Below are 27,406 nucleotides of genomic sequence, written 5' to 3' on the forward strand. Positions count from 1 at the left end.
TGTATTGTATGTTTCTAAAATTTCCAAAGAGTATCCAGGAATAAGGGGCATTTTTATGCAGTCAAAAACCAACAAGTACTCATGTCAACATACATTTATTTATTTTTGCATACATACAACATAAACTGCTTCATACATAAATGTGCTGTCTGCTGTGCACATACATTATGGAACATTGGATATTAATGTGAATTACAGCTCCAAGTTTTCACTTTAATACATACAGAATATGTTCCACAACACAGACTCTTAGTTACTATGGATTATAGCCATAAAAAGGGACACCAACCTCACAAAAGTAGCATTTTATTTCCTATAAAATGTCATCTCAAACTGTGACATGACACAAAGCGCTGGCTAGTCACCTACTGTTAATGCAGATACAGTATCTACTGCACACTTTGAATAACACAATAGATGTATTTTAGAGATGACACTGACATGTAAGCAGAGGCAGCCGATACACTTGCTTACATAGAGAGCTACTGCCTTCATTGCAGTGAATGAAGATTATCTTTGCGTATTTTACATGTGTTTGAACAGAAAGCAGAAGCATTAGTTAGGTGGAACATTCTTAAATCTGATGTTCATCTTTCATGGACCACTGTAATGCTTTCCAGACAAAATAATTCCTGAAGGCTGGGGGAAATGGCATGTGTCGAGGCATGGTACCTGTTGCTCATCCTTCTGTAAATCTATTGCTTATCATCACCGTCAACATTAACGCTGACTAACAGCAGTGAAAAAGTGAAGTAGGTAGTACAGGACAAAATACTGACACATCACCTCTGACAACAACACACACACACACACACACACACCTGAAGAATGGTTACGATATCAGTGAGGCTCAGTCATAAAACACCCTCAAACAACTAAGGGATAGATATCACATGTGGATCAGAAAACGCTCAAATCAAACTTCTGTCAGGAATGTGGGCCACACTGGAAATGTGTTCTGCTGACGCATCTGGGTCTGAGCAGACTGTGTAGTTCCCTCTAATGAAGTCAGTCAGGATGGTGAGTACTCATTTGTACAGAGGCATTCTTATTTAGATGGAGAGTGGCATGAGAAAAAACCCCCAAAACAGTCCTGTGTTGTATTGTCAACATTGTTGCGTAACAGCCTGTGTGTAGCCTGTGGCAGGCTGAGGGAATACATACACAACTGCAGCCAGGAGAAAGTGAATACAGTAGCCGTTAGTGCAGAGCCTGTAAGGAAATACACCGCTTATACTCAAAAGGGAAAAGCTCCGGTATTCCACTCTTAAGTCTGTACACGCACTCACATCCAAACACAAACACTGTCAAACACGATAAGAGACGATTATGCACTTCAAACACATCACTTCTCACCACAGTAACATTACGATTATTCATATTAAGTTCTATTAGAAATAAGAAGCATTTTAAAAAAAGACTAAAGTGGAAAAAAAAAAAAGTGCCCTCTTGTTGATGCTTGGCATGTGCTTGCTGCCATGAACACAGATCACATCATCTTTGTACTGTAACACACACACACACACACACACGCACATTCTTTAATAGTTTAGTGTGATGTTTTGGATAAATCAAGAAGGATCAAAATAACAGGAGGGAGAAAAAAAGCCCTCTTATGCTCACTCAGTCTTCAGGCTCTCCGTTTATCAACAGCCAGGAGTGCACACGCAGTGCATTTCGGTTACTCTGTGCAAACCACTGACACTGATCCCCCCCAACCACACCACACCCACCCCCACACACACACACTTACTTAGCAATTATTTTCCATACTGAAAACACAAATTTATACATAACTTCTATGTATAGGTTTTGATAGAGGGCTACAGAATATGTTCAGCTAAGCATAAGAAACCTGAATGAACAGAGAGAAAATAGAATGCATTTCTATCAGCTGGATGAGATGATATTAAAGAGCATGGGTCCCTGGGTGAGCAGTCTCACTGACTGACCCGTGCTGTCTTTTTCCACATTGTGGCATCAGCAAGGAGGTGATGACAACCCCCAGTGCAAAATAAAGTACATTCATGATAAAAGCAAGCATACCGTGTAATGCTTCAATTTTTATCTCACATACAAAAGAACAGAAATAAAACTTACAATTAACTATATTTGCAAATCAAAGAAAACTGCTGCGGACAGCAGCAAACATCGGGGCAAATGTAAACCTGCAGTGCGTAACCTTCTGTGACGATACTGTGAAAAGTAGATTAGCATCAACTCTGGCGAGGAGCTCGTTCAAAATGAAGGATATGAACCACGGTGTGCAATTTTAAAAGTTACACAGATTTAGGTAAAACTTTGCAGGCAAATGCAGCGTGGTGCACAGCCAAGGAATATTTCGATATTGCACAAGTGACTACACAAATGATTTGTGCATATAGATATACTTTGATTAACATACTGTAGACACAGGCACATGTTTGCTGCCATGAATAAAAAATAACCATCAGAATGATTCTTAGTAAAATAAGTGTTAATATCCGGGAAGGTAAAGTCAACAACACACTTTTGGGCTCATACTCTTGTCATCGTACTGCTCGCGGTACAAAGCCTTTCCTGTGATTCAGAAGGGAATTGGTCTATACTTCTTAAATACTGTCTCTTTTGTACATACACACATATACACATTTATCATAGATCTATACATATCTGGATATGCCCTTTACATATGAACTGTGATTCTATCTTTCCATTGAATCCCTGGGGAATAAGCCGTTGCCACTGGGTCCCTCTGGGAGCTTTGGGTTACTGGTTGCAGTTCTGTTTGGGATGGGAGGAGAGAGGGTCGGGATTGCTGCAGGCATGGAAGATAACCACTCTGGTTCTAAATTAAACACAGAACTGGAAGGCTGCATCTGAGTTTGGGGCATGAGGGAACTGGAAGGAAAGACTGGGTTTTGTGAAGTTTTGCTTGAAGGTGGAAAATCATCATCGAAAGTGACCCACTGCTTAGCTTGCTTTGCTACTGGGCCAGGTGGCTGGTGTCGAGGCGAGACAGCAGGTGGAAGAGATGAGGGTGCCACCATGGGTAAAGTGGGAGGAGGAGATGGGTTAAGGGCAAGAGGGAGCAAAGAAGCAGGGGCAGGATTAAGACTGGATGATGGTCCAAACAGAGACATGGTCCTTTGGAGTTGGGTGGTGGGTACAGCTGTAGGGGCTCCTGTTTGAGCTGGGGTGGGTATCAGTGGTGGAGTAAGAGACACAGTTCTCTGAAGGTTTGCTGTTGGAGGCGAAAGCTGAAAAGTGAAGTCAGGTGTGAGCGGGCGCCGCTGCTGCTGCTGCACCAGTGGGCCAGTGAAGGGGTTGGTGCTGCTGGGTCGGGCAGGAAGTGGGTCAGCTGAGAAAGGGTTGGGGGAGGCCCGTAGCGTCTCCTGAGAGCGGCTGCGAGACGGGACCGGAGGAGGTGGGAGCAGCGTCGAGGCAAATGGTGATGGGGTGGAGAGTGAAGAAGAGGAGGATGAATCAAAGGCTTGCAAATCTGCTAGAGTGGAGGACTGGTGGGAGAAGGATGATGGGAGAGTGGTGGAGGAAAAGACATTTGGCGTACGTCGGGAGGATCCTCTGGTCAGTGACTGGGTGGTGTGCCAAGAAGATGAGGAGGACAAGAAATCAGATGTAAGTGTGTCAAAGGGGTTGGGCTTCCATTGTGCTTCTCCTTGAATCCCATTCAGTCCGTTTGTCTAAGAAAGGACAAAACAAAGAAAATGCTTCTGAAAGACTACAACAAATGCACTGTGAAGATATGAACCATGCACTAATATGACTGGAGCACTTAACTATCAAATGAACCATATATTTTGAAACAAATGTTGAAGGGACCCCTTGGATATTCCTTGTAAACAAACTTGACTTGAATGACATTCTTAATACAACAATGCCAAAGCTTTTTTTCCCCTCCAACTTGTTTCCCCACCCATAAATGGTGTGTGTGTGTGCGTGTATAAACACATGCACACACACACTTTACATACATCACTAGGATCTACAAAAAATTGTTAAAATAAAACAAATCAAAGGAAATGTCAAAACAAATTATGATGTCATTGGATATGAGCTCACTCAACATCTGCAGCACAGTGAACCCATATGAAAGGACAAGTGACAGGAAATGGTCAACAACAAGCATCAAATTTTCATCTGTTTTTCTTTTTTCCCCATCCTTCTCAAGTCTTTTATGGTTTGATATGTTGACGGACAAAAGAAGTGAAAACAAATGACGCTCCGCTTTATGAGCCTAACACACAAACACAAAAAATATGCAAGGCCTTATAGGAGAGCAAAACATTCAGGTTTGGCATTAAAGATAAAATCAATTACAAAATAAGAAAAAGGGAAGTTACTGGGTTTAATGTATGAAAGGTTTTAACATCAGGACTGTGCTATGGAGGATGAGACAAAAAGGTGGTTTAATATCAAGTACCTTTCACCCTGAGGGCTTCTCCAGCTTGTGAAAAAGAGACAAATGTATCAGAAAGAGCAAAGCAGGAAGAAAGACAAAGAACACTCAGCTCATCTGACAGAAAAGGAAGCAGAAAAAGATCTTTTTCTATTTTTGTAGCCTTTAACCCACATCAGTTTCATAAGTAGGTGTACAACATCTTATTTAATTAACAGGAGTTCAAAATCTGTCAAAGCGAACCCAAACAGCAATTTGGAAAAATAATCTCACTGTACTAATTAAATAATTGTGCAAGTGTGTGTTCACTAGTTCCAATAATTAAATGAAAAGAAAGTTGGCAACTACCTGTGCAGCTGGGGCAGTCTCAGACTTGGCAGCGTCAGGTGGCAGAGCATGAGAGGAGCGGGAACGTGGTGGGGGTTTAGGAGAGGCTAAACTCGGTGGAGGCCCGGCAGGGGCGGCAGCAGCAGGTGCAGCAGATGGACCTGCTGCTTTAGGGGCTGGCGCTGGCTGTGGCTGGAGAGGAGCTGGAAGTGTGGGCTGCATTGGAGGTGGAAGCTGAGACTGAGCTGGAGGGGCAGCTGGCTGAGGCTGCATGGGAGGCTGCATGGGTGAGGAAACCTGGGGCTTCACTGCAGGTGGAGCTGCAGGAGGTGCTCCTGAGGGTTGAGGACCTGAAGAAGCGAGGCAAGAGTGAGGAAACAGAAAACGGTTAAGGCTTAAAGTTGCCGTATCACAACAAAAGACTTATTAACCAAATTTCCAGGTTTATTTTTTTTCTGTATATAATTAAATTAACTGCCCATTTGAACACCTCTAAATTTAGCCTCTGTCTGAGATGGGCTGTTTTAGCTCCTGTCTCTTTTAGCTGCCCTTCCTTTGAGCCTAACATGTCCTGACTGGCTCGCAATAGGAACCTGCCCCTCTAAGACTTCTGCTCCTTACAGAAACAAACAGTGGTAGCTGGATTTCACTAATTCATCTTGTTCTTTAATCAAAATGGCAATTTATTAAACACACCAGAAGCCGTTTTAGTTTGAAGGACGATTTTGGCAACATTTTTCACATTGGAATATCTCAGTAATGCCCCACTATCGATAATGTAATTCATTAACCTCTATGAAAACGTATTTCTTTACCCAGAGGGAGGTCAGCTGGTTTGGTCTGGGCACTGGGCACAGGTCGTGGGGCTCCAGGGTGGGTATCTGGAATAGGGCGAGGGGCCCCGGGATGCACCTCTGGAATGGGCCTTGGTGCTCCAGGGTGAGATGGAGGTGGTGGGCGAGACTGAGGTGGCACACTGATCACCCCAGCTCGAGGAGGGATATTCTGGAGGGTGAAGAAAGAAAAGTGAATAGAAATGAAGAGGTGGGTAAAATTAAAAAAAGAAGAAGAAGAAGAAGAAAAAAGAAAGAATGATGATAAATCTTAAGTATTAAACTCACTGGTCTGGAAGCACCTCCTGGTCCAGGTGCTCCTGCTGCTGTCTGCCCTCGACCTGAGAGACAAACAAAGTGTAAGATAATTTGTTCAAAGCAATACTGCCCATACAGGATGTGCCCTGTAGGTTGAGATCCACAGAACAGGGACCTTTAAGATTAATAAGTTCAAGCGAAAGAAAATTTAAGAACTGCACTAAATCACATTCGAACAGACTGCAAACTGACCCAAACCTATGACAGACCAAATTCCCTGTGGCTGACTTCATAATTGATGATGACTCAGTCATTCCTGAGCTGCAGGAGGTCTGCGAGAGAGGCAGGCCTTGTTCTGTGAGCCAACTGCTTACCGCAGAGAAAGCATACTCCTCATCTTTCACTATTCTCTTCTTGAGCTCTGCTCAGAGCCTGCAAACATTTCTCACGCCACTTGGATGTCTGTCTCTGTCTAATAGTTAACTATACAATCACCCCTGCCAACCACACAGACCCTTAATGTAAGAGAGAGATTTAGCTAACCAGAGTCACCATACAAATGAGTCGGGTCACCAACAGGCTGTAAATCCAGCCCGGGACAGGCGTATTTTGTATCAGGGTATTAACACATACCCAAGTAAAACACCACACAAAGATAAGCTTCCTTGTCTTTAATAATATATGGATGCTCAGTGAAGCTTTGCATGCTATTAGGCACTCACCTGCTGCATCTGGCCGAGGAAGAGCAGGGCTTTTTTGTCCTTTGCAGCACAAAGGAAACCAAACCACATTTTGTTATACACAAACTGGAATAGTACTGATGGGATGTTCGTGCCTCCAAGGATAGTACGGTATAAAAAGCAGTAGCAAAAGCATATGCTGGCAATAATGCAGCAGTGCAGTGAAGCCTGTGATGCTGTGAACACCCACCTGCCACCTGCCACTAATCAAAAAGGATTAGCCAAACTGAATTACAGACCACCTCAAAGACCAAGAGATTTCCCTTCAACTCACATCATCTCCCCAGTTTTGATGACAACAATCAGACAACTGCTTTTTTAGTCCGGAATGACAAAAGACACACTTGTCAAGTATCCTTTTCATCAGTATGTGCAAATGGTTTTTAACAAAGTATGGACCTCATGACCCCTGATTTATTTGCCTTGTCCAACTTTTTGTACAGTTGTAAAATACATTTCCAGAACCCAACAACCTCTGGTGGATGTCGTATACTGCCAGTGAATATTAAATGGGAAGGAAGAAATATAACTTAACCTGCAACCTAACCAAACACGTCTCTCTTTCTCAAACACATACACACACGATTTAAAAAAAAAAAAAAAAAAGACTCACAGTAAAACATCTGTAAATCATCAATGTTATAAAAAAGTATAATTCACATTGATGACTGGGCGCAAGAATACAGGGATCAGAGGACATATAAAACAACTCCCCTCTGGTTACCTTGACTGCCCCTCCTACCAAGCCGTGGTTTGGGAAACTGGACACAGTCTTAAAGTCAAAGAGGGAAAATGATATTTTGAAAATAAAGTACAGAAGGACACATGGTAACCAATTTATTAAAACCAAAATTAATAAGTTTTGGTGCTGGTGAAACATCATGACAATCTCTACTATGCATGTATATATTACAAACTACTCATACATCGAATAAATACGAGAAAGAGTAACCAATGTCTAAAACACTAAGAATAGTGTAGCACTCACAGAGGGAACACAGACTATATAAGCATTTATATCAGGGGTATCAAACATAAGGTCTTGGGGCCAGAATTGGCCTGCCAAGACTCCAACCTGGCCCACTGAAAGTCTCTGGAAAATGTAAAGGACGACATACATTTTGAACTTTTAACTGCCTTTTAAAAAGTTTTACTGCTTGTCTTACTGATGAAGACCTCTCCCATGGCCATTCACAACACATCAACTTAATAAATTATTATTAGTAATGTTACACATTTGCCTTTTAGAATTTAAGCCCAAAGAGTCATACGGACAGATTTCTTTCATTTACCACAGCTGCATTTCATTGTAACATAGAAAAACTGAGACAAAATGTTGACAATAAAACGTCTTTAAGCTTACATAAATCACTGGTTTCACTGGTCTGGCCCATATCAGATCTAAATAGGCTGTATGTGGACTGCGATATAAAATGAGCTTGACATCCCTGATTTGTGTCAACTACAAAAACCAAACAAACAAACAAAACCAGACACACACACACTCTATGGGGAGTACTGGGAGGATGCACATTTAAACTTGACCTAAGTGGTCTGCAGCACATTTCAACTGACATAAACACAGTTAATCTTGTAGCTGCTATAAACCAAACAGATCCAAATATCTCAATTTAAGTTTTCATGAAATCCCAGCTGAAAAGCTCCAGCTAAATCCACAGCCCATCCAGATGTGTGTACATTCATTAAGGTTCAGGTATGTGCTGCATTAGTGTTACAGCGAAAACATAAATTTGGGAGAAAAATATATCAGTTTTACACAGTCGTGTGTAAATTAACCTTAACTATAAGCCAATTTCAAAAGAAATGTCTTTAAGGCTGAACAGCTCTCAGTTAGCAAAATTTAAAATTAAAAAAAAAAAATTTAGGCTATGTAATGTTAAGGCACTAAACTTTCAGCCATTATATATCCAGCACAAAGTCCGGTGTTATTTGCTCAAGAGAATCTCTATGACAGCTGAGCATGTATGGCCACTAATTATTAATAAGCTTTTTGTAAGATGTTATTCCTACAAAGCTTGTTCGTAATTAAACTCTAGAAGCAGAATGATGACAATATTCAATATTTATATTAATCTGAAACCTCATAACATATTCTTGTTTTACAGCACACATACACACACTGTTCTCAAATCAGCACAGATTCATTGCTCCTGTCTGTGTGCAATTCAAATGAAAAACAGCATCTGCTACATCCAATGCTTACACACATCAACTGCACAGCAATCACTTTACCTCCAGAGTGCCTTCTAATTGGTTGAGGGCTCATGCCTCCTTTAGAAATAAGGCAAAGCATGCGGGAAAGTGAAAATGTTAGCATCTGCCTACATGCCATACAATACCGGGGAAAAATATTAAACTACAAATCCAAACTTCAAATTAAAGATTTATTTAGAAATTTTTCTCTGCATAGCTCTAATGGAAAACAGCACTTGCTAAAAGCAAACGCTTATGCAATGTAAGCATTTAACTACACAGCAATCACTTTACCTCCAGAGTTCCTTCTAACTGGCAGAGGGCTCATGCCTCCTTCAGATATCAGGCAAAGCATGGAAAAAAGTGAAAATGTTATCATCTGCCTATAAGTCACAAAATCAGGTAGAATAATAAAAAAAAAAAAAATCCAAACTTCTAATTAATGATCATTTTAGCTGCTTATCGATGTGTAGCTGGCATGGAAAACAGCGCCTACTACATGAAATGCTTAAGCAACCTAAGCATTTAACTGCACAGCAATCACTTTACCTCCAGAGTGCCTTCTAACTGGCAGAGGGCTCATGCCTCCTTCAGAAATAAGGCAAAGCGTGGGAGAAAGTGAAAATGTTAAACTCCACAATGCAATACCAGCCAGAAAAATCAAATCTACAAACCTCCACTTAAAAGTGACATGTATTTTCTCTAAGGTTGCCTGCTTATTTGTTCTTAAAAATCAGGCTTCAATGAAATGTATGCATATGACTCCAGAATTTACTCTACCTGAAGGTGGTGGTGGGCGTTGTGGAGGTGCTGGTCTGGCAGGGGGGGCGTTGGGGCGAGGAGGAGGTGGACGTTTGGGCTCCAGGCCTTGAGCTGTGGGGGCACCAGGCTGGAAGTCAACAGGAGGGCCTGTGAGGAAAAGATATATATTTAAGAGGTAAATTTATTTATTTAAAAAAAGTGAGTAGATTAAGTGACAATTTTCACCATTTCCAAATGGGTTGAGAAAATGTATTCCTGCCCAGTTCAGAGACATTGTGAAAACATGCACATTTTCCCCAAACGGTTCTTATACAATTTCTTGATCTAACAAAGCACCTATTTAGTTTGGACTTAAGAAAAGATTATGTTAAAAATGTCACTTAAACATCTCTCAAAGAGAAAACAAGTAGTTTCTGTAATATACACATCATCTGCCAACACTAAACATAAATTACATCATCATGTATAACATTCCTTGATATTCCTTCCTCATTTACAATGGACTTCAATCTGCTCCCACACATTACAAACAACAAAATTACAGTTTACATTCCAGCAGACACAGACCGCCATGAAAGCACTTCTTTACTAAGTACCGTATTTACCTTGTGATGGTCGGGAGGGCTGTGCTCCACGGCTAGGTCTGCTGGGTGCAGCGGGTTCTCCATGGGTGGGGGAGGGACAGGGGCTACTTCTGGGAGAAGGGAGAGGGGAAGATCCAGGGCCAGTCCCTGCTCCAGGCTGCAGGTGCTGAGGAAGGATCTCCTCAACCTCCTCGTCCACATCACCTGGTACGGGAAACAAGAGGGCATGAATTAATAACTGGAAACAGTGCCCTACAGCCATCATTTAGTGCACATTTTTCAGGATAAGGACTGGGATTGCTTGGCAGCCATTCTTCACCTTCCATGTCGTAATCATCATCACCCATGTCTGTATCTTCAGCAAGCAGGGTGGAGCTGGCAGATGTGGGAATGCTTCCACAGATCCTCTCCACACTCATCTCTTCCTCCAGACTCTTAATCCAGCCTGGACTCTTCAGACGGATATCAATCATCTTGCCAAGGACCTTAAATGTACACCAAGTGATACAGACAAGGCAGAATAAAGAGAGCAGTTACCACATACGCGACCCACAAAAAAGGATTGATAGACATTTATATGAGAGTTTAATAGTGATCGAGATTTTTTAGGTTTGGAATAATTTATCTCCTTGTGAAGACTTACAGTGGAAGCACTGAGAGACAGAGCAGCCAGAGCAGAGTACCCTTCCAAGAAAGTCACCCACATCTTCTCCTCAACAAACCTGCCCAAACAAGGCCACTGTCAATACACACTAACCATCTGAAGGTGATATGCCTGCCTCTTTGTATTAGGATGTCAGGCTCACCTAATGAGGATAACTTCTCCAAAATTAGCAAACTTTTCTAGCAGCTCGTCTATGAGTGCATCATCAAAGTAGTCGTCAGGCCCGGAGGAGCAGAGTGACACTAGAATGGTGCCATCTGGAGGCCCCTGTCGGGCAATGACATCCTTGTAGACCTGATGCCGAGCCTCTGGGTCCACTTCTAGGATGTCCACATCTATCACTGCCACCACAGGCCTACAGATAGATACAAGGCAACGCAGGTCACTCCGATGATAGCGGCACTTGATTTACAAAAAAATGCCACATTTTAACCACTGCTGTTTCTAATCTATGTGATGAGATAGTTTAAATTTACAACGTTTAATCTAAACCTTCACACTTCTATGTATGCTGTGAGTTACCTGTGGTCTGAGGTCTTCAGCTCAGCCCTTCCGTAGTACTTTAAAGCGCCAGGGCTCCAGGTTTGTTCTACATCATCATCACTATCTCTAGATGAAGAAGCTGCTCCTACTATATTCATCTCCTCAGCTGTAAAACATACACAAACACAAATATATATATCAATGCAAGCATATACTCTGTGCTCCTATTTCTATTTTCCCTGTGTTGCTTTAGAGATCTGTAATAAAAGGGAAAAATAATTTGGTTTAGATGGGTTATACACACTGACTTTGCATCTAACCTGTTTTGTCAAAGTTCCACTTTCTCCTCTTCCAAAGTATACGGTCAGTCCAGGCGGGCGTGCGGCACTTCTCACTGGTGTCATAGTCTTCTGAGAAGAGGTCATATTTATAGGTGGGGGCAAAATCTAATTTTCCCTCAATAAAACCTCGAAAGACCTGTGGAAGACATTTTTAGAGATTAATATCTTCATCACAGGTTTATCACACTTGTAATCCAAAGTACATTAACATGAAGTAAGAGACCATACTACACTGTCATTTTTATAATTAACCTTACAACACAGATCACTCACTTTTTTCGAGTACCAAAAGTTTGATATCATGAAAAGCATAACATAAATTATTTATGTCAATCTGACATATTGCAATATATATTGAAACCGTGAAAATACTGCTCTGCTGGTATCATCACACTGTTTTCCTGATGTAGCAGATGTCCAGGCTCAGTCCCAAGAAATTAGCAGACACTCAAATGTATGCGTAAAGTACAACATCTGCATAATTATGCATGTGTGCTGTAGGCTTTACCAAACCGGCATTCTTCTGATCCAACAACTGGTCCCCTGCTGTCAAGGCATCCCAGTTCTGCTGCTTGATGAGATCTTTTACTTCCTCATTAGGCAGACTGATACGATAGTTAAAGTCTCCACACCAGAACACATAATCATGTGAATACAGCAGACGACCCTAGAGTGCAAGAATTATGTTATTAAGTATTTAACTTAGACAACAGGGTGTTTTCTTGACTTATTCGTGTTATGGTTATTACCATGGGGAAGCTGAGTCTGCGTGTGATCTCGTTGTAGTCGTCATTCCTCTCTTTGACCTGTGATTGGCCGGCAGCAAAGTGGGAGCAGACGAAGCAGATGCTGGTGGTATGGAACAACAGGCGGATTGCCACACCTCCTTTATTACCTGTGGCACCACCCATTCCAGTTTTTACAGTATCAACAGCTACATCCCTGGAACACAACGAATATCAGATTACATCTACTACCATACACCCCTAATTATATAACAACTAATGTGGTTTCTGTGCAGCTTATACCTGATAAATGGTGCATGCTGTGGGCGGATGAAAACAAAAAGACACACTCCCACCAGCTGCTCTGAGGCAAGCAGCACATACTTGTGGTCCCGTGAGATATTTTTTTGGAGCTCAGCTGCCCACAGCTTCTGGTTAGTAGTACTGAGACAGGAACAAAATGAGGCGTTACAGTGCCGATAGAGAAGTTAACCAAATTATCATGTTAACTGTCTAACTGTTAGAAAACCCTCAAAGCAGTTCATGTCATAGTTCTGGTATTGTCTAATGACCTAAGCAAGTTTTAGCAAACTCAGGTCAAAACTGGAAATCCAAAGCCATCGCTAGAAACAACTTTTTTTTTCTACTTTATTTATTTTTCACTTTTAAAGCAATCAGTGTATCGTTAAAGTTTATATTTCTTATTTTCAGTTTTTTAAAGGAAAAAAAAGCACTAGTGTTGTTGTAATAACTATGAGACAAAGGTCTTTAATCTTAGATCACGATCTTGCACACGTACCTGGCGCTGACGATGTTTCCCGCATTCAGTTCAACCATTTCCTCAAAACCGATGGCAAAGATATCTATGGGGTTTGTTCTGCTGTCTGTAAAAAGGACAAAAATCGAATGAATGATCCATACGTATAAACATTCTAATACCTTTATATCATCCATCGTAAGAATATGGAGGTATTTTATAGATTTCAATAAATGTCTTTAAACTACACGTGCATTATTTCAATTTTAACTAATAAAAAGTATGTTGGCATAGTATTGCATAATTACTGTAGGAACAGCAAAAGCGATTAACTATACTGTACCTACAGTAGGGCTGTGCGATATGACCAAAATCTCATATCCCGATATTAAGACATCTATCGTCCGATAACGATATAAATCACAAAAATGTAACATTTTATGTAAATTCTGTGAATGTTGGGCAGCTCGACTTGCGTGAAGTGTTTCCAGCTGGGCGTCGCGTACCTGGAGTCGAGTGTTTTAACTGATGCATGAAACGATACATTTTTAGACATAAGTTGTAACGGCCGCCGTTTTCTTTGTGAGTATTTATTACACGGCGTGCTGCGGGGAAAAGCCTGTTCTAACGTTTGAGTCTGCGGTTTATTTTTTAGCACCTGACGGCTCTTTTTTGCTTCTCATCCGTAAATACTCTGCATCTTTCACGTGATTCAGTTTATTTTGAAAAGTCTCAACAGGATCTTGAGCTTTATTGTGAAAGGTTTATGTGGAAAATAAACAAGCGGACACGAGGTGGTTTTATGGTTGTTGTTGCTAACGACAACGCATAAAAACAAGCGCTTGTCCGTCTGTAGTGTGGTTATATTAAATATAAGAGAAAGAGAGAACGTTAGGAAATTAATATAGCCACTACAGTGACCATCAAAATAATGAAAAAATATTGCCGTAAACAGTTTATTTTGCGACACCACGAAACAAACGATAGCGTAAAATGAAACGATAGACGTTTTTATATCGTCATCCGATATATATCGTTATATCGAACAGCCCTAACCTACAGGATTCTGATAAAGGACAGCAAGCAAGTATGTAAATATCATCATCTTAACATTTATACCAATAAGCATTAAGTACCAGAAAAGGAACATGAAAATGTATTCATAACAATCGACCTTTTCTAGAAGCATTAATTACAGTTTATTGTACTCTATATATGTTAAATGATCAGATTTAGATGTGACAGCAAACTTATTTTGCCATTCCAATTGCCATCTCAGTTTCCTGAACTAATATAAGCAGTAACTTTTCATATTTAGTATAGAAATGAGAATTCTTCCCATCTAAGGGAAAAATGTGCAAATTGTCAGGAAAAAACCCCCCCCAAAAAAAACCCACCCAAATATTTCTCTTTCCTAATAAATCTTCAGATACATAAATATATCTCTGTAGATTATATATACAAAAAGTGCAAAACACTGACATACCCTGGAACTCAGGATGTCCCGCCTTCTTTGGAGCATCCAGCAGCCAGTCGTTGAGTGTCTGGTTGCGGAAAGCAATGCTTCGAAACTGTTTACCCCCATTGACATTCCAGGTACCGATGCAAACACGAATCTGCTTGGGCATTGTGTATTTATGGTAGTTCTGACACATTCCCAACAATACTCTTGGAGATGCTGCAGAAGGGAAAGGATTTGAATTAGAGTGTAATTCTACAGTTATGTTTATGTATATATGGACGGCTGCATTCAGGGTAACAAAACTAGAATGGGAAACGCTAACCAAAAGCAACAAAACCAATGGGAAGGTGGTATGACCACAACAATGTCATAAAACATGGGGCATGGGAAAAAGGATGTAAATCAGAGCTTGTGCTGGAATACAAAAAAAAGTTCACATAATCAACCTTGGTAATGGTTCACTGCTGTCTGTAAAATTCCACTTAAAGGCGTGTTACATTTCAATGCAAAATGAACAACATCTTTTTTAAAAATTACAGTTTAAGAAGCCTGATGATATGTAACAGACAGTCGATTAAACCACAACCAACACCGGTTTTCAAACGAATGGAAAATAATAAGTAACAAACAAATTATAGGACAAGGTTATGACAGGGTAGAAAAAGATCCATCCACTGGTAGCAGTCTGCCAGTTACTATACCTGATTGTAAGACAGGCTCAGTGACTACAATTGTGCGCGAAAGCAGAGAGGGAGAGAAGGGAAAGACGTGTGGGTTAACCAGCGCTGTAACAGTTAATACTGGCAAAGCAGTCAGTCAGGGCAAAAGAACGATAATATTAAGCTTCCCACTTTAGTGACACAGTAGCTTCTGGCTAACAGGGCTATCACATACAGGAACATACAGAAAACGTATCTAAGCAGTCAAAGAATTTTCTCTTGATGGCAGAGAAATAAAATTATATCATGAACATTAAAATGTAACTATTCACAAACATTTTTTAGGCAAGATATATCCACTAATCCACTGACCCCCCCAGCATTTACCATAAAGACTGGAAGTGGTGAGCAAAGCCCGAGCTTTGTCTGCCAAATCACTGTTGAGTGTGGAGCCTAGCCTCAGGATGTCTATAGCCTCCTGCTTTGAACTGTCAAAGAAGTTGTTCTGGATGGTCCGAGTCACAGAACGAGCTCCATCTTTCAGCTTCCCCGCCTACAATAACGACAGGTATTCACACACAGTGCAAAGAACAATTACATAAAGCCACCTTAATTTTTTAACAATGCCCTCATTTGGTGTGAAGAGTCTGTACTTTCTGCTCCAGCAATGGAAGAGAACAAAAGAGGACCACTTCAGAGAGATCAAATGAATACAAATTGTGACAGAACAACTTTAAAATGTCACTGATTGATGTGCAAGACCGTTTGATTTACAGACACTGATAATCTAGACTGATTCCGTCAGGTTCCAAGAAGATATCAGACAGTGCCCGATGATCATTCATTTTTTTCTTTTCATATTTATGTAAATCAGTGATGAGATCTCCATGGAGTGTCCACAGCAGGTTTTTCTAGGACAGGGAACCCTCAATGGCAATACGACTGAACTAACCCTCAATCATCATCACCATCCTCATTTAACCCAGACATGGAAATCAATAATTCACCACGACGGCTCAAAACAAAACATCAACTATCTTGTTAACTTACCACACAGGTAGAGAGGTCCAGAGGACAGCCGAAAGAGACAGCACACAAGAGTTAAGAAACAGAAGCACACAGTTCTACACACAGAAGATCAACTGTTCATGCAGAACTGTCACTGCAGGTGTTACTTATATTATAAACTGTAATTCATGCTTTAATATCCAAGTTAAAACTAACATTTTAAAATTTCATCATGTCAAATAGGATAGGATCGTTCCTATTTTTAATTACTTGTTATGCTTCCCCCTCTGTTTATATACTAGAATAAACCCATCTTTGGTTCGGTGCATGTCTATCCAGTAACATGACTTCAGACATGTTGAAATTCAAATGTACATTTTTAATATTTAAAAGGTCACACCCTTTAAATATTAAAAGTTGTGACCTATGTAGTAGTAGTAATAATAATCATCATCATCATTGTCATCATCATATATCCAGTAGCAACAATTAAATTGCTGGAATATGCTGCGCTTTATCAGGTAGGCCATAATCTGGCTGCTGGCAGGAAAATTGAAAAAATTATTTTAAGTGCTTCAACTGTGAATTACTGCCAACCTGCGTATCGTGTGCATTTTTACTGCAGTAAGAGTCTGTACCTTGGCCTTGCCATCCAGGGCCCCGGTGCCTGCGTAGATCTTACTGACGGAGTCACCATTAGCAGACCACATGGTCCTAAAAACCTCTTGAAACCTGGCCACCAGCTGTGGTTTCTCTGTCAAACCCATTTGTTCCAACTGCTTAGGCAGCATCTGAGGAAAGGAGGGTGACAGGGGTCAAACTAAAATCCTCTTTAAAGACTACAGGAGCAGACAAGCTCAGCAGTACTCTTACCTCGAGAGCAAAAAAGGCTTGGACACTGTTGGTTCTATCCAAACAATCCAGGCAGTTGGTCCTCATAGTCCCTCCCTGAGTCCTAAAACCACACAATAAAGAGTTATTGCAGCTTTTTTTTCTCATGATGTACACTTAAAACTTTCACTAGTGACAATGGCATAATAATTTGGGTGCAAGTATGAAAATTATTTTGATGATCTCAGAGTGAAAGACGGTTTTAGAAACTTTCTGTTAAATTAAGTTGTGCACTTTAAAAATTAACATGGACTTCACAGTCTTCAGAATAAAGTTTGAGAAAAATTGTGTGGGGGGGGGGGTTTGGCCCCAAACTAACACTAAACTAAATATTAAATGGGAAATCTGTGAAATGACAACAATTGAAGGTACAAGGGAATGTTTTGGGTTTGTTTTTTTTTTTTTGTTTTTTTTTTGCATAAATAAAAAGTGATTTTGTGTTTTAACAGTAACAAGAAATATATATATAAAAAAAATCCATCCATCCATCCTGTTCCACTTATCCACTTCAGCGTTAGAGAGGGGCCGGACCCTATCCTAATTCTCATGGGGTAAGAGGTCGGGTACGCTCCAGGCATGCAAGCACCAATTTCTCACCTTAATATCCCAGTTTCTCCAGAATAGTAGAAGAAACCACACTCTTCTACGAATTTGCTGAGCTGGGGCTTGAGGACACTGTGAAGTTTGTCTGCCTTTCCACCTTTCACATTCTGATGGTAGTCAAAGTTCACCATTTTCACTGCTGAAGAATGTTCTGATGCTTTCAGGTGACTCTAAAAGGGAGAGAAAGGTAGATGACTTACTTCCTCAAAATTAAACCTATTGTAAAACTACTTTGCATGTAAGGTGTATTGCCTTAGCTGAAGAGCAAATTAATTTGCTTTGCAAATCATTGACCTGAATTCTTGAAGTATGTGTGAACATCCAGGTCGCATAGCCAGAAACCATTTTATATATTTTAAACACCCACTCAGCTCACTGATGACATCAACAGCATTTATGGCAGTTAACCATAACATATGACACCTTAAGTCCCAACATTTCTAGCTGCTGCTAAACATGCAACATCTTTTGCATTCAATCAGCGATATGGGGTTTTATACTTGATTAGGTAAACTTCCTGTGTGGTTTGAGGGCAACTACAAGACCACAGAAAAAGACAGGTTTTGAGATCTTATGATAAGGGGTAAAAACAGAGGATGCTGTGGTGTGCAGATATGTAAAATAGAAACAAATGAATAATGCTCTTTACTGACTCATTCACCAGAAAATACAGTGAGAAACTGAGGTAGTCTTTCTTGAGCAGCAGTACCCACCCACTTGAAAGAATTTTTCCCTGCTCTTATGGCGTGGGCTTACATGGACGCAACAGAGAGAATCTGTTTGAACACACATAGCTTACTGCTAGTGTATTTTGGAATGTCGTCCTCAGATAAATATCTTACAGCACGTCACTGTTAACAGACAATGCATTGACCTCTCACCTGAAACGCTTTGCTGAGCATGTGTTCCCCTTCTTTACTTCCAAGCAGGTTGATTATCACCTGCTTACCATACAACTGCCTCAGTGCAGTAAAGTGTCTGGAAAACACACAATATGAAACAGTAAGCAATAGTAAAAAATTCATACTTTGTAACAATAATCAGGACAAACAAATACAAATGACTCATCTATGATTAATCACCAACAGCCTAGTTTGCATCAAGTCTAAAGTCCTCTGTCACTGTAGCAACCTGATTTACAATTAAAATAAATATGATACAACTCTTCAAAACAAAGAGGCACAGAGACATACGCAGGGCTGCAATGATTCATCAAGTAATTCAAGTAACTCCATTATAAAAAATACTCGACACAAATTCTTTGCTTCAATGCTTCGTTTAACACACAACTCTGTAGCGCACTGTTGTGTTAAACGATGCAAACGCGAGCACTTCACCCACATTTGCAACTAAAATCGGACCTGCAATAAAAATGTATTTAGAAGCAGCGTATGAATAAATAGTCTGACAACATTAAACTCACACAGCCCTCAGTTCTTAACAACAAAATTAATAACACGATAGCAGCAGCAATGATAGACCTCTTTGCACACCGTGAAGTGCAAAGAGGCAGATTGTGATAAGAGATTGTGAAAGAAAACGTGTTCCTAGTGTCCAAAAAAGCACCACTGTTCCTGTAATCACCATTAACGGCTTTGCTGAGAAAAAGCTTGCAGTTCTTCATCAAAGCAACTGATCAACAAACTCTGACGTGAAGAAAAGCCAACTTTTTAGCTGCTGAATCCTACTGAACACCTATAGGAGACAAAGACAGTGCTCTTTATCATCACTAAACACCAAAAGAGGGATTATCTTTTATAAGAATGGTGTTCAATCCCTCCAGTGATATTTGAGAGATATGGAGAACTGTTGAGGTGCTGTTCTGGCAGCATTTGGTGGCCTAATACTTTCTAAGACACTTAATATTGTCTGTAGGCCTCTTATGCTAATATTCCTCACAGCTTAAGATCGATATATCCACATGTGGCTCAAATGTTCTCAAGCTGTTCAAGCAAATGTTCAAAGCTGTTCTGAGCCGCACTCTCTTGTTCCATTGTCACTTGTAAGGCCTGTTCCTGACTTTTAATCTACCTTGCCCCTCTTATGAGATTTCCTCTACAAATGAATGCGGGTAGAATCCAGAAGCAGAAATTTCTATCCATGTCAACCAAAAGCCTGCACAGGGCCTTAAAGCCTGCCTGGAATCTTTCCTGGTTATTTTGTTACAAGGGGGTTATAATCTTATTATAGCCTGTCTGTTAACACCACTGTTAAGATATGTGGTGTATTAAAAGTGATATGTAAAAGCTTTGACTGCAGTCAAATATAGGAAAAGAATACATGTGCAAAAGCAAAGCTTTGGAAATGACATTCTTGGCTGCAAACAAAAACTAACCAGATATCACAAAGGATGACTCATCCCTGAGCTGAATAGATATTAGAAAGATTAGTAGCCCTGACAACTACTTAGAGGGAAAAAACAAATAATTTGTTACACTGTATTAATGATTTCAAGTCTAATATACATTCATACTCATAACTCCATAAAAATACTCCACAAAAAATTTGTAGAATTCTGGAAATCAAAGAAGTGCTGACAGAACTCACAGTGTAAGACACATCTGCTGGAATGCAGAGTGCATGACATGGCTACTTTGAGACTGGTTGGGTAGCTGCTGTGGGCTGATAAGAATGGAGTTCATACTATCAAGGTGTGACCCACAGATTCGGGTCATCATTTTTCTTCTTGATGACCTTAGTGTATGCTTCAGCAACAATGCATTAAGCTTAAAGGAAATGAACTAGCAGCTCTGTTCTGTTGTTAACCCTACATCAGTAATGAGCCAGTTCACAGCGAAATTCTAGGAAAAAGAAAAAAAAAGTTTCATTTTATAAAGACTAAAGTCAAATTGTTCTTATTGGGAAAAATCTTAACTTATTTAATGATCATTAAAATATTTGTGTATGTAAAAAAAACATTTATTTTAGCAGACGGACATTATCACATTGAGAGCAGTTTCATTTTTCACTTTTTTGATATTTAAATTCAACCAAAAATGATTGCATTTAATGAGGCACAAATAAAGATAGCTGTCAAGAACAGGCCCACATACACTCATTAATTGTTAAATGTCTTCCAAATTGAATGAACTGCCTATGATTAATGTAAACTACAGGTTATCAAGGCCGATGGCTAAATAAGGGCTACTAATAAACCAACCTCTGAGGACACACTGCAATTAATGTCTTCTTCACAAACCTTAATAGTTTTTCTCTAGTGTGACAAGTGCATGAGATATACAGGGATATTATAGCATTTCCTCTGTGGTTCAGAGGAGTGGCTATCTGTGGTAGGCCAGATAAAGCTGCAGGAAATGCTACACACAAAAAGAGCTGTGCACACAAAACATGTTAATTACCTTTCAAATGCTGGCGCATTTGCCTCAAATCCCCTTGAGAGTTTGACACGATGAGAACCAACCTGGAGAGACACAAGTTACAGTGTCCTTCTTTGGTGAAAGATACAAAAAAAAAAAAACGTCTGTTTCCCAAACACGCACACATTGCAGATTACCAGAAAACCTGATGATGACAAATGGATTTGGGAAAGAAAGTGTAGACATTTGAAATGGGGAAACGAGCTCTTAATAGGGCCCAAAAAGAGAATTGCTTAGGAAAAGAGCAACATAGGTGCAGAACAGGGACATTTGTTCCAACAAAGACAGTGAGCAGCAGATAAATGATACATTGTAATTGTTGAGCATTTTCCCACATTTAGCCTCTTTTTCTCATATTAATTCTCATTTTCAAAGTATGCCAATACTGAGGAAATCATTAGTTTCATAGGCAAACATGACCACACGAGTAGACCTGGATAGGCTTTGCAAGACATTGGCATTGTGACTGTACTATGGAAGTCTGCTGACTCTGCAGAGCATGTCTCTACTTGTTCCTTTGTTTTCTCTACCCATTTCTGCTTGACTCTTTGACTTTACATCTTCTCTTTTCATTTGGGCATGGTGGCTCAGTGGTAGCATAGCAAGACGTCCTGGGTTTAAACTCAGGAAGTGCCCTTGCTGTGTCGAGTTTACATGTTTTCTCTGCTTAAGTGGGTTTTCTCTGGTTTCTCCCACCATCAAATAACATGACAGCTTAAGGCTGGCTATCTGGCCCCAGGACACTATTGCAAAAGAGACTCTCAGTCAGCAGAGTTTTACTTCCTGTATAAATAAAAGTTGATTCTCTCTGTGTTCAAATATTTCTCTTACTGTCTGTGACAGCCTGTTAAAACAAGAACAAGAACAAATAAAGCAACACTCTTGCCCCATTTTATTACTCCCTCATATTTCAGCTAGTGACTCAGGATGCTTTCTGAGTCTAAAAAAACAAAAAACAACCTGTAGTTTCTCTGGAGATAATACTGAGATCTATTACAGAGTACTGACTTTCATTGTGTTGTGAAAGGTTTTTACTTCCCTTTATTTTGCAGTCTCTGCTGAGCTTTTTTCTGTTTTGGATAAATCTGCTTTGTTTGTTTCTATGCGCCAATGTAGCAGGGCCTGGGCATTTGTGGAAGGGCTAACATTTTTGCTCCATGCTGCTGTCATTTGTCACTCCTCTCTTTCTCTGCTGTTGAGCAGGTCTATGCTTTGCATATTTTATAACTTCCTGAGATGGCATCTGAAACTATTCAGGTTACAGCTGTACAACTCAGACCTGCAGAAAAACTGCGGTCAGATCATTTTTTTTACTTGCTCTGAATTCAAAACCATCTACTGTTCTAATATGCAATGTTAACTAAATAAGCTAGCTTTGTCACCGACTACAGGAAAAGGGTTTTTTTTCACATTTTCTCTACGAATCTATAAAGCAGTAACTTATTAAATAAACATTTTCAAAATTATTTAGAATTAACTAAGAGGGGTCAACCCATCACTTTAATGACTTACAGCCTTAATACTACACTACAAATATGATTTGAAGACTAATTAATATCTATTTCTAATGTGCACTAACTGGGGAAAAAATAAATCAGTAAATTTTCCCATGGATAAACCAAATGTACAAAACCTGCTCAGGAGATATTAGAGAGTATGGGGAAGAGAGCTTAAAAGCCACAACTCATAGAAGGGATGAAGATCTAAGGCAGTGCTTCAAAGCCGGAGGACTACAGTTTTGTCTGAAAACAACCCCGAGCCCCCTACCCCAGTGTTTTGACCAATCCAAAGACTTTGTGGACTGAATAGGTGATTAACATGGTCTTAGCTTTTTTTAAGAGCCCCTGCTAAATTGAAAAGCTCTGTCCATATTATCAAATTAAATATTCATCCAGTTGCCTGGTGAATATCAGCGGACACAATGAAGGGAAGTGCTTCGGGAATGTTTTCAGATCAGGCTCTCTCACCTGACCAAAGATGTCTGGGAGCTGAGGAAAACAGAAGAATGCCCTTTACCAAACACTATCACTGTCACTGTCATTAACCTCCCCCCACATCTGATCTAATATTCCAGACTGTGCAATGTCAGGATAAAGGGAAGAAAATCCCAAAGGTGCTCTTTGTGCTGCAAATTAAATATGTGATTCTACTTCCTGATCAAAATATCAAAAATGTTTTTATTCTGTACAGATACTGAGTATAAGAAGAAAATTCCATCAAGGGATTCCCAGATTTTTGCAGATATCCTTTGTCATTGCACAGGGGAACACCTATCTGCAGTCTAAAAAGCACCAGCACCAGCAAAGCCAAAAAAACAAAACAAACAAAAAAGTTATACCAGGTGGAGGTTCTCAGCCAGTCTATTAGGGTGCCGATTCTCATTCAGTTGCAACAAAACACCCTTAATGGACTTTTTCTGAACACAGCAACAAAATGTGTTAAAAAATGTGTGATAAATATATGCACTGCAATGACAAAGAGTCTCCTTATCCTTATCACACTGTCTTAGACAGACACATCAGCCATTTTTATACAGTAAAACTGTTTTTGTCTTGTTTTGCAAATGACCGGTGCCAGTTTCATCAGTTCTTTAATTCACGCACACTGTTCCAGCAAGCCAAACTGAGCCTCATCTATAACTACAACATCAATGATAATAATGACCAGCTTTTTTTTTTTTTTTTTTTTTACTGTGTGGCTTAATATAGGAAATCTACAACCAACAGTTGTATGAGATACATTTAGCTTTCATTACCTGGATTCCTGGCTGTTCCCAGAAAAGAGGAATGGACCCACGGATCTGTATGAAGGATGAGACTTTGTCATCCAGGAAAATAACCTGTTCAAAACAAGATTAAAAATTTTGTTTAGTGTATAATGTAACATTTTATGAAAAGAAATAAACTCTAAAATAAGTAAGATGGGGAAAAATTAAACAAAAAACACACATTGTATAAAACATCCATCTCCATAGGTGTATAACACCAAGTGGCGAAATTACTTCAGTATTTTACTCGCGTGTGGGTTTTTAGCTGAATTTTCAGGAAGCAAATGTAATGTAAAGCAGAAATCATAAAATAGACTGTTTCATTATGGGGCATGAGGACAACCTGTCAAAGCATGCTTGATCCTCAGCTTTTTACCGTGTAATTTTTTATGGCAAGTATAAGGTTCCAAAAACTTTAACAGATTGACTTCACCTGCTCAGTTTCCACAAAGTTGGCCACTTGTCCATCATCATTTGTTCCTCGGACATTGAATCGCGTGCCGGCACGCTCTGAGCTTAGGCGTGAGAAGATGCATGCCTTGGCTTGTTTGTGGCCTGCATAGATGGTCCTGATCTCCACACCACCACACATCAGCCTCAGCAGCCAGTCGTCACAGTTTACACCGTAATGTTTTAGGTGCAGATGCAGAGATTGATTCCTAATGATTCAGAAAGTCAGATGTAATAGGCGTAAACACAGAGAGTAGTTTTGCAAATCACAAAAGTTCCCCATATCACAAAATGAGAAAAACCATAAATTATAGCATATCTATAATATTGGAACAGTAATGGTTTTAAGTTCCTACCAAAAGAAGCGGTTATCTGTAGTGTCTTCTATGATCCTGCGATGTGCATTGAGACTCAAGTCCATGCTGACTCCAGTGGAAGACCAGGCAAAGTAAAAATGTCCTGAGTTTAGGACCTTTCGCACCTCAGCAATTCGTTCTTCATCTCCTGGATCATTCTTCAGTGATATAAAGTCTGTCTGCGTGACTCTGAAAACTTCTGAATCCTGCACCTTGCCCACAGAGCTGCAGCCTGTCACAACCACAAGACTGTGGAGCATGGAGTCACCTGTAAAAAAAACATGTGAATGTGAAAAAAAAATGACCATATCCAGTGCAGACCCTTTTGTTATTTCCAGTTTTCATATATATTTTTTTTTAATTCTTTGACACGACTAGGATATCTTTCCAAGTTCAAAATAATCCTTTATCTTATACTGGATGTGGGTGAAGCTCCTCAGTTCATTCACTATCTGAAGCAAGCCATTTCAACTACACTCCTTTAAAAGGACAAATTCCCTTTGAGCCAACTATCATTTCATGGGCTTGCAAACAGACAGACTGAACAGCAGGTGGGTGGGGCTGCTATGCTGACAGCCACAGTTGTGTGCCTGATATCACACTATGAAGGATATTCCCTCTTTTTGACATCATGAAGATGCAAGAGCAGGAAAAGAAAATGCCTGGATATTAAATGTGATGACTTGGTAATCTGACCTCAATGTTTGAAACTCTAGCCAAGTTTAATATGAGCATCCAGAACTGTAACAATACATATATGACAGAAAAAAGAATAAGTATTTTATATCCACTATAAAGAAAAGAAGGAGAAGAAGCAGTGCTGGAGTGTTCAGAAAGGAAATACAGAAACATTACCAAATTAAATTCTGGGACAAAAAATGGTTAAAATCACAAGCCACTCAAATCACAGCTTTAATCGTTTACAGTGCTTTTTTTCTTGTTGTGATAACAAGAGCCTTGAAGGGCGCATGGAGGACATGAGAAAGCAGCTTAGAACAAAGCAGCAATAGTGACAAAAATCAGAGCGAGTTCACAAGTCAAGCAGGAATGGACCCATCATGGAGCAACAAGCCAAACACATTCTCTCGTCTTACCAAGGTTTAGGCGAAGAACACCCAGAATTCCATAGGCATCAACTATCTTGGTATATGTGTTTTTAATAGCATCCTTCTCTGCTGCCGCTAGAAAACAAACAATGGCAACAAAATTTAAGGAAAATATTGCAACACCTTCCTTTGAAAATCATAGCAATATATCACATCCACCACTACACAATAGGGGATACATATCTTTTAGTTGCATTGCTTTTGTGGTTTCCTTATTTGAAGCAACGGCTCAAAGAGAATGCAAATCATATCTTATCTTAGTATAATCAAACAAGATGCCTTACACAGAACAGCAACAGCTGCTGATTCAAACATGAGGCATTCCTCCCTGGCCCTAGTTTCCACTATGACACTGTAAGGTGGTGGGTCCAGCTTGTGGTAAATACGATATCCCTTGCTGAAGGCCATTATTGATCCAAGCTGGAAAAAACCCTATGTTATTACCTGGAAAACGAGAGAAATTAAAAAAAGAATGACAATAGATCAGACAAGAAATATTCTCACATAAAAAACCTGCAATTTAATGACGATGAAAGCATCAGAAAGGTGACCTTATATCTGATCACTTTTTTTTTTTAAAGATGTCTGGCTCAAGATCAAAGTTATTACAGTTTGTATAGCTAGCAGACTAAACTAAAGGTAAAGACATAATCTTTTCCATAATTTTGCAACACTCTTGTTGTGGATTTAACGATTTCGGGGTTTCTTTTATTTATTTTTTTCACATTTCAATTTAAACTCATAATTAGGCAATAATTAAATTCCCTAATCCGGAAAGGGGTAAACTTGCATTGCGAAATCCGAAGCTTAACGTGAGATCAAGTGCAGATGCAGCTCAGGCCCACGCCTATAATTAACTAATATAAAAAATGAGTATTGCAGGTAACTCAAGATTGCGAGTATCAGGAGCACTGCGACTGATAACGGTACTTGACAGTTAGGCCGGGGGGGCTTAAATACCATCCATTGGACAGTCACGACTCCGTAACAGAACAAACGCTAACGTTCACCAGCGAGCTAGCTCAAATGCTGGGTTTGATGCAATCCTAGACCGACAAGTAAAACGACAGATGACAGTATAAAACGAAAGTAGTAGTAGCTGCCTTTAACCTCTGCAAAGCTAACTGGTAACGTTAGCCAAGTTAGCTGGATGAATCACAGGGATAGCTATAATTCGCTAGCCTACAATATTTTGATGGTGGCACTTATCTGCACGTCCGGGGTGATAAACTGTTACTATTATATACATTTAACATAGTCGGCTATGTGAAACATTTGCACGAGAACATAATTTACATTTCTGCAATTCCTACTACCGACCGATTTTTAAAGAAATTAAGTAGAAGTAACACAGTTTATCTGATCTTACCGTCTCCCCCGCCGGGTTGTAACTCCGCTGTCACAACAAAATCCTTCCCGGTGTGTTGGCAAAATGGTACATTCCGACGCAAACGTCCGCCTACCTCACGTTACCGTAATAGCCAAGGAAACGTAAAGCGCATGCCTTAGTACAAGAAAGGCATTGGAGTAGGTAAATTAAACGTTTTGCAAGCGTGCAATATTTTAAATTCGTGTTAATATGCAGTTATGAACTACCCGACTTAAAAAAAGAACCCATGAAATGTTTTGAGCAATTCCAC

General features: G+C 39.9%; 1 protein-coding gene across 7 annotated transcripts; it reads right to left on the minus strand.

The window, feature by feature from the left end:
• Positions 1-79: 79 nt before the first annotated feature.
• synj1 (synaptojanin 1) lies at positions 80-27,381 on the minus strand. 7 transcript variants are annotated; one of them, XM_019363753.2, is made up of 33 exons: positions 27,136-27,381; positions 26,051-26,210; positions 25,755-25,841; positions 24,661-24,928; positions 24,288-24,513; positions 23,843-23,926; positions 23,426-23,503; positions 21,070-21,131; positions 18,592-18,688; positions 17,705-17,880; positions 17,090-17,171; positions 16,855-17,007; positions 15,596-15,761; positions 15,251-15,274; positions 14,574-14,765; positions 13,130-13,214; positions 12,634-12,774; positions 12,355-12,547; positions 12,114-12,272; positions 11,585-11,741; positions 11,304-11,430; positions 10,924-11,136; positions 10,761-10,839; positions 10,437-10,602; positions 10,139-10,321; positions 9,552-9,680; positions 9,321-9,359; positions 9,066-9,104; positions 6,540-6,578; positions 5,848-5,900; positions 5,542-5,731; positions 4,748-5,076; positions 80-3,683 (listed from the first exon to the last, which is right to left on the minus strand). In XM_019363753.2, the coding sequence occupies exons 2-33, from the start codon at positions 26,172-26,174 to the stop codon at positions 2,685-2,687; spliced, it is 5,139 nt and encodes a 1,712-aa protein (XP_019219298.1). In that variant the 5' UTR covers positions 26,175-26,210; positions 27,136-27,381; the 3' UTR covers positions 80-2,684. The 7 variants fall into 7 exon arrangements, with proteins under 7 accessions (XP_019219298.1, XP_025766594.1, XP_025766593.1 ...); XM_025910809.1 differs by lacking the exon at positions 23,426-23,503 and having other exon boundaries at positions 15,596-15,752; positions 27,136-27,380; XM_025910808.1 differs by lacking the exon at positions 23,426-23,503 and having other exon boundaries at positions 27,136-27,380.
• Positions 27,382-27,406: the final 25 nt, after the last annotated feature.

This window comes from Oreochromis niloticus, linkage group LG10 (assembly GCF_001858045.2).
Source record: "Oreochromis niloticus isolate F11D_XX linkage group LG10, O_niloticus_UMD_NMBU, whole genome shotgun sequence".
Classification (NCBI taxonomy): Eukaryota; Metazoa; Chordata; class Actinopteri; order Cichliformes; family Cichlidae; genus Oreochromis; species Oreochromis niloticus.

Bases quoted from the DNA above. Each gene is read 5' to 3' on its own strand.
- synj1 (XM_019363753.2), bottom strand. From the start codon at position 26,174: ATGGCCTTCAGCAAGGGATATCGTATTTACCACAAGCTGGACCCACCA. The intron at 17,008-17,089 runs GTAAGAGTACTG...TCCTTTCCTCAG, and splicing joins AAGCCTTTTTTGCTCTCGAG to ATGCTGCCTAAGCAGTTGGA. The intron at 9,360-9,551 runs GTAGAGTAAATT...TTATTTCTGAAG, and splicing joins ACGCCCACCACCACCTTCAG to GAGGCATGAGCCCTCTGCCA.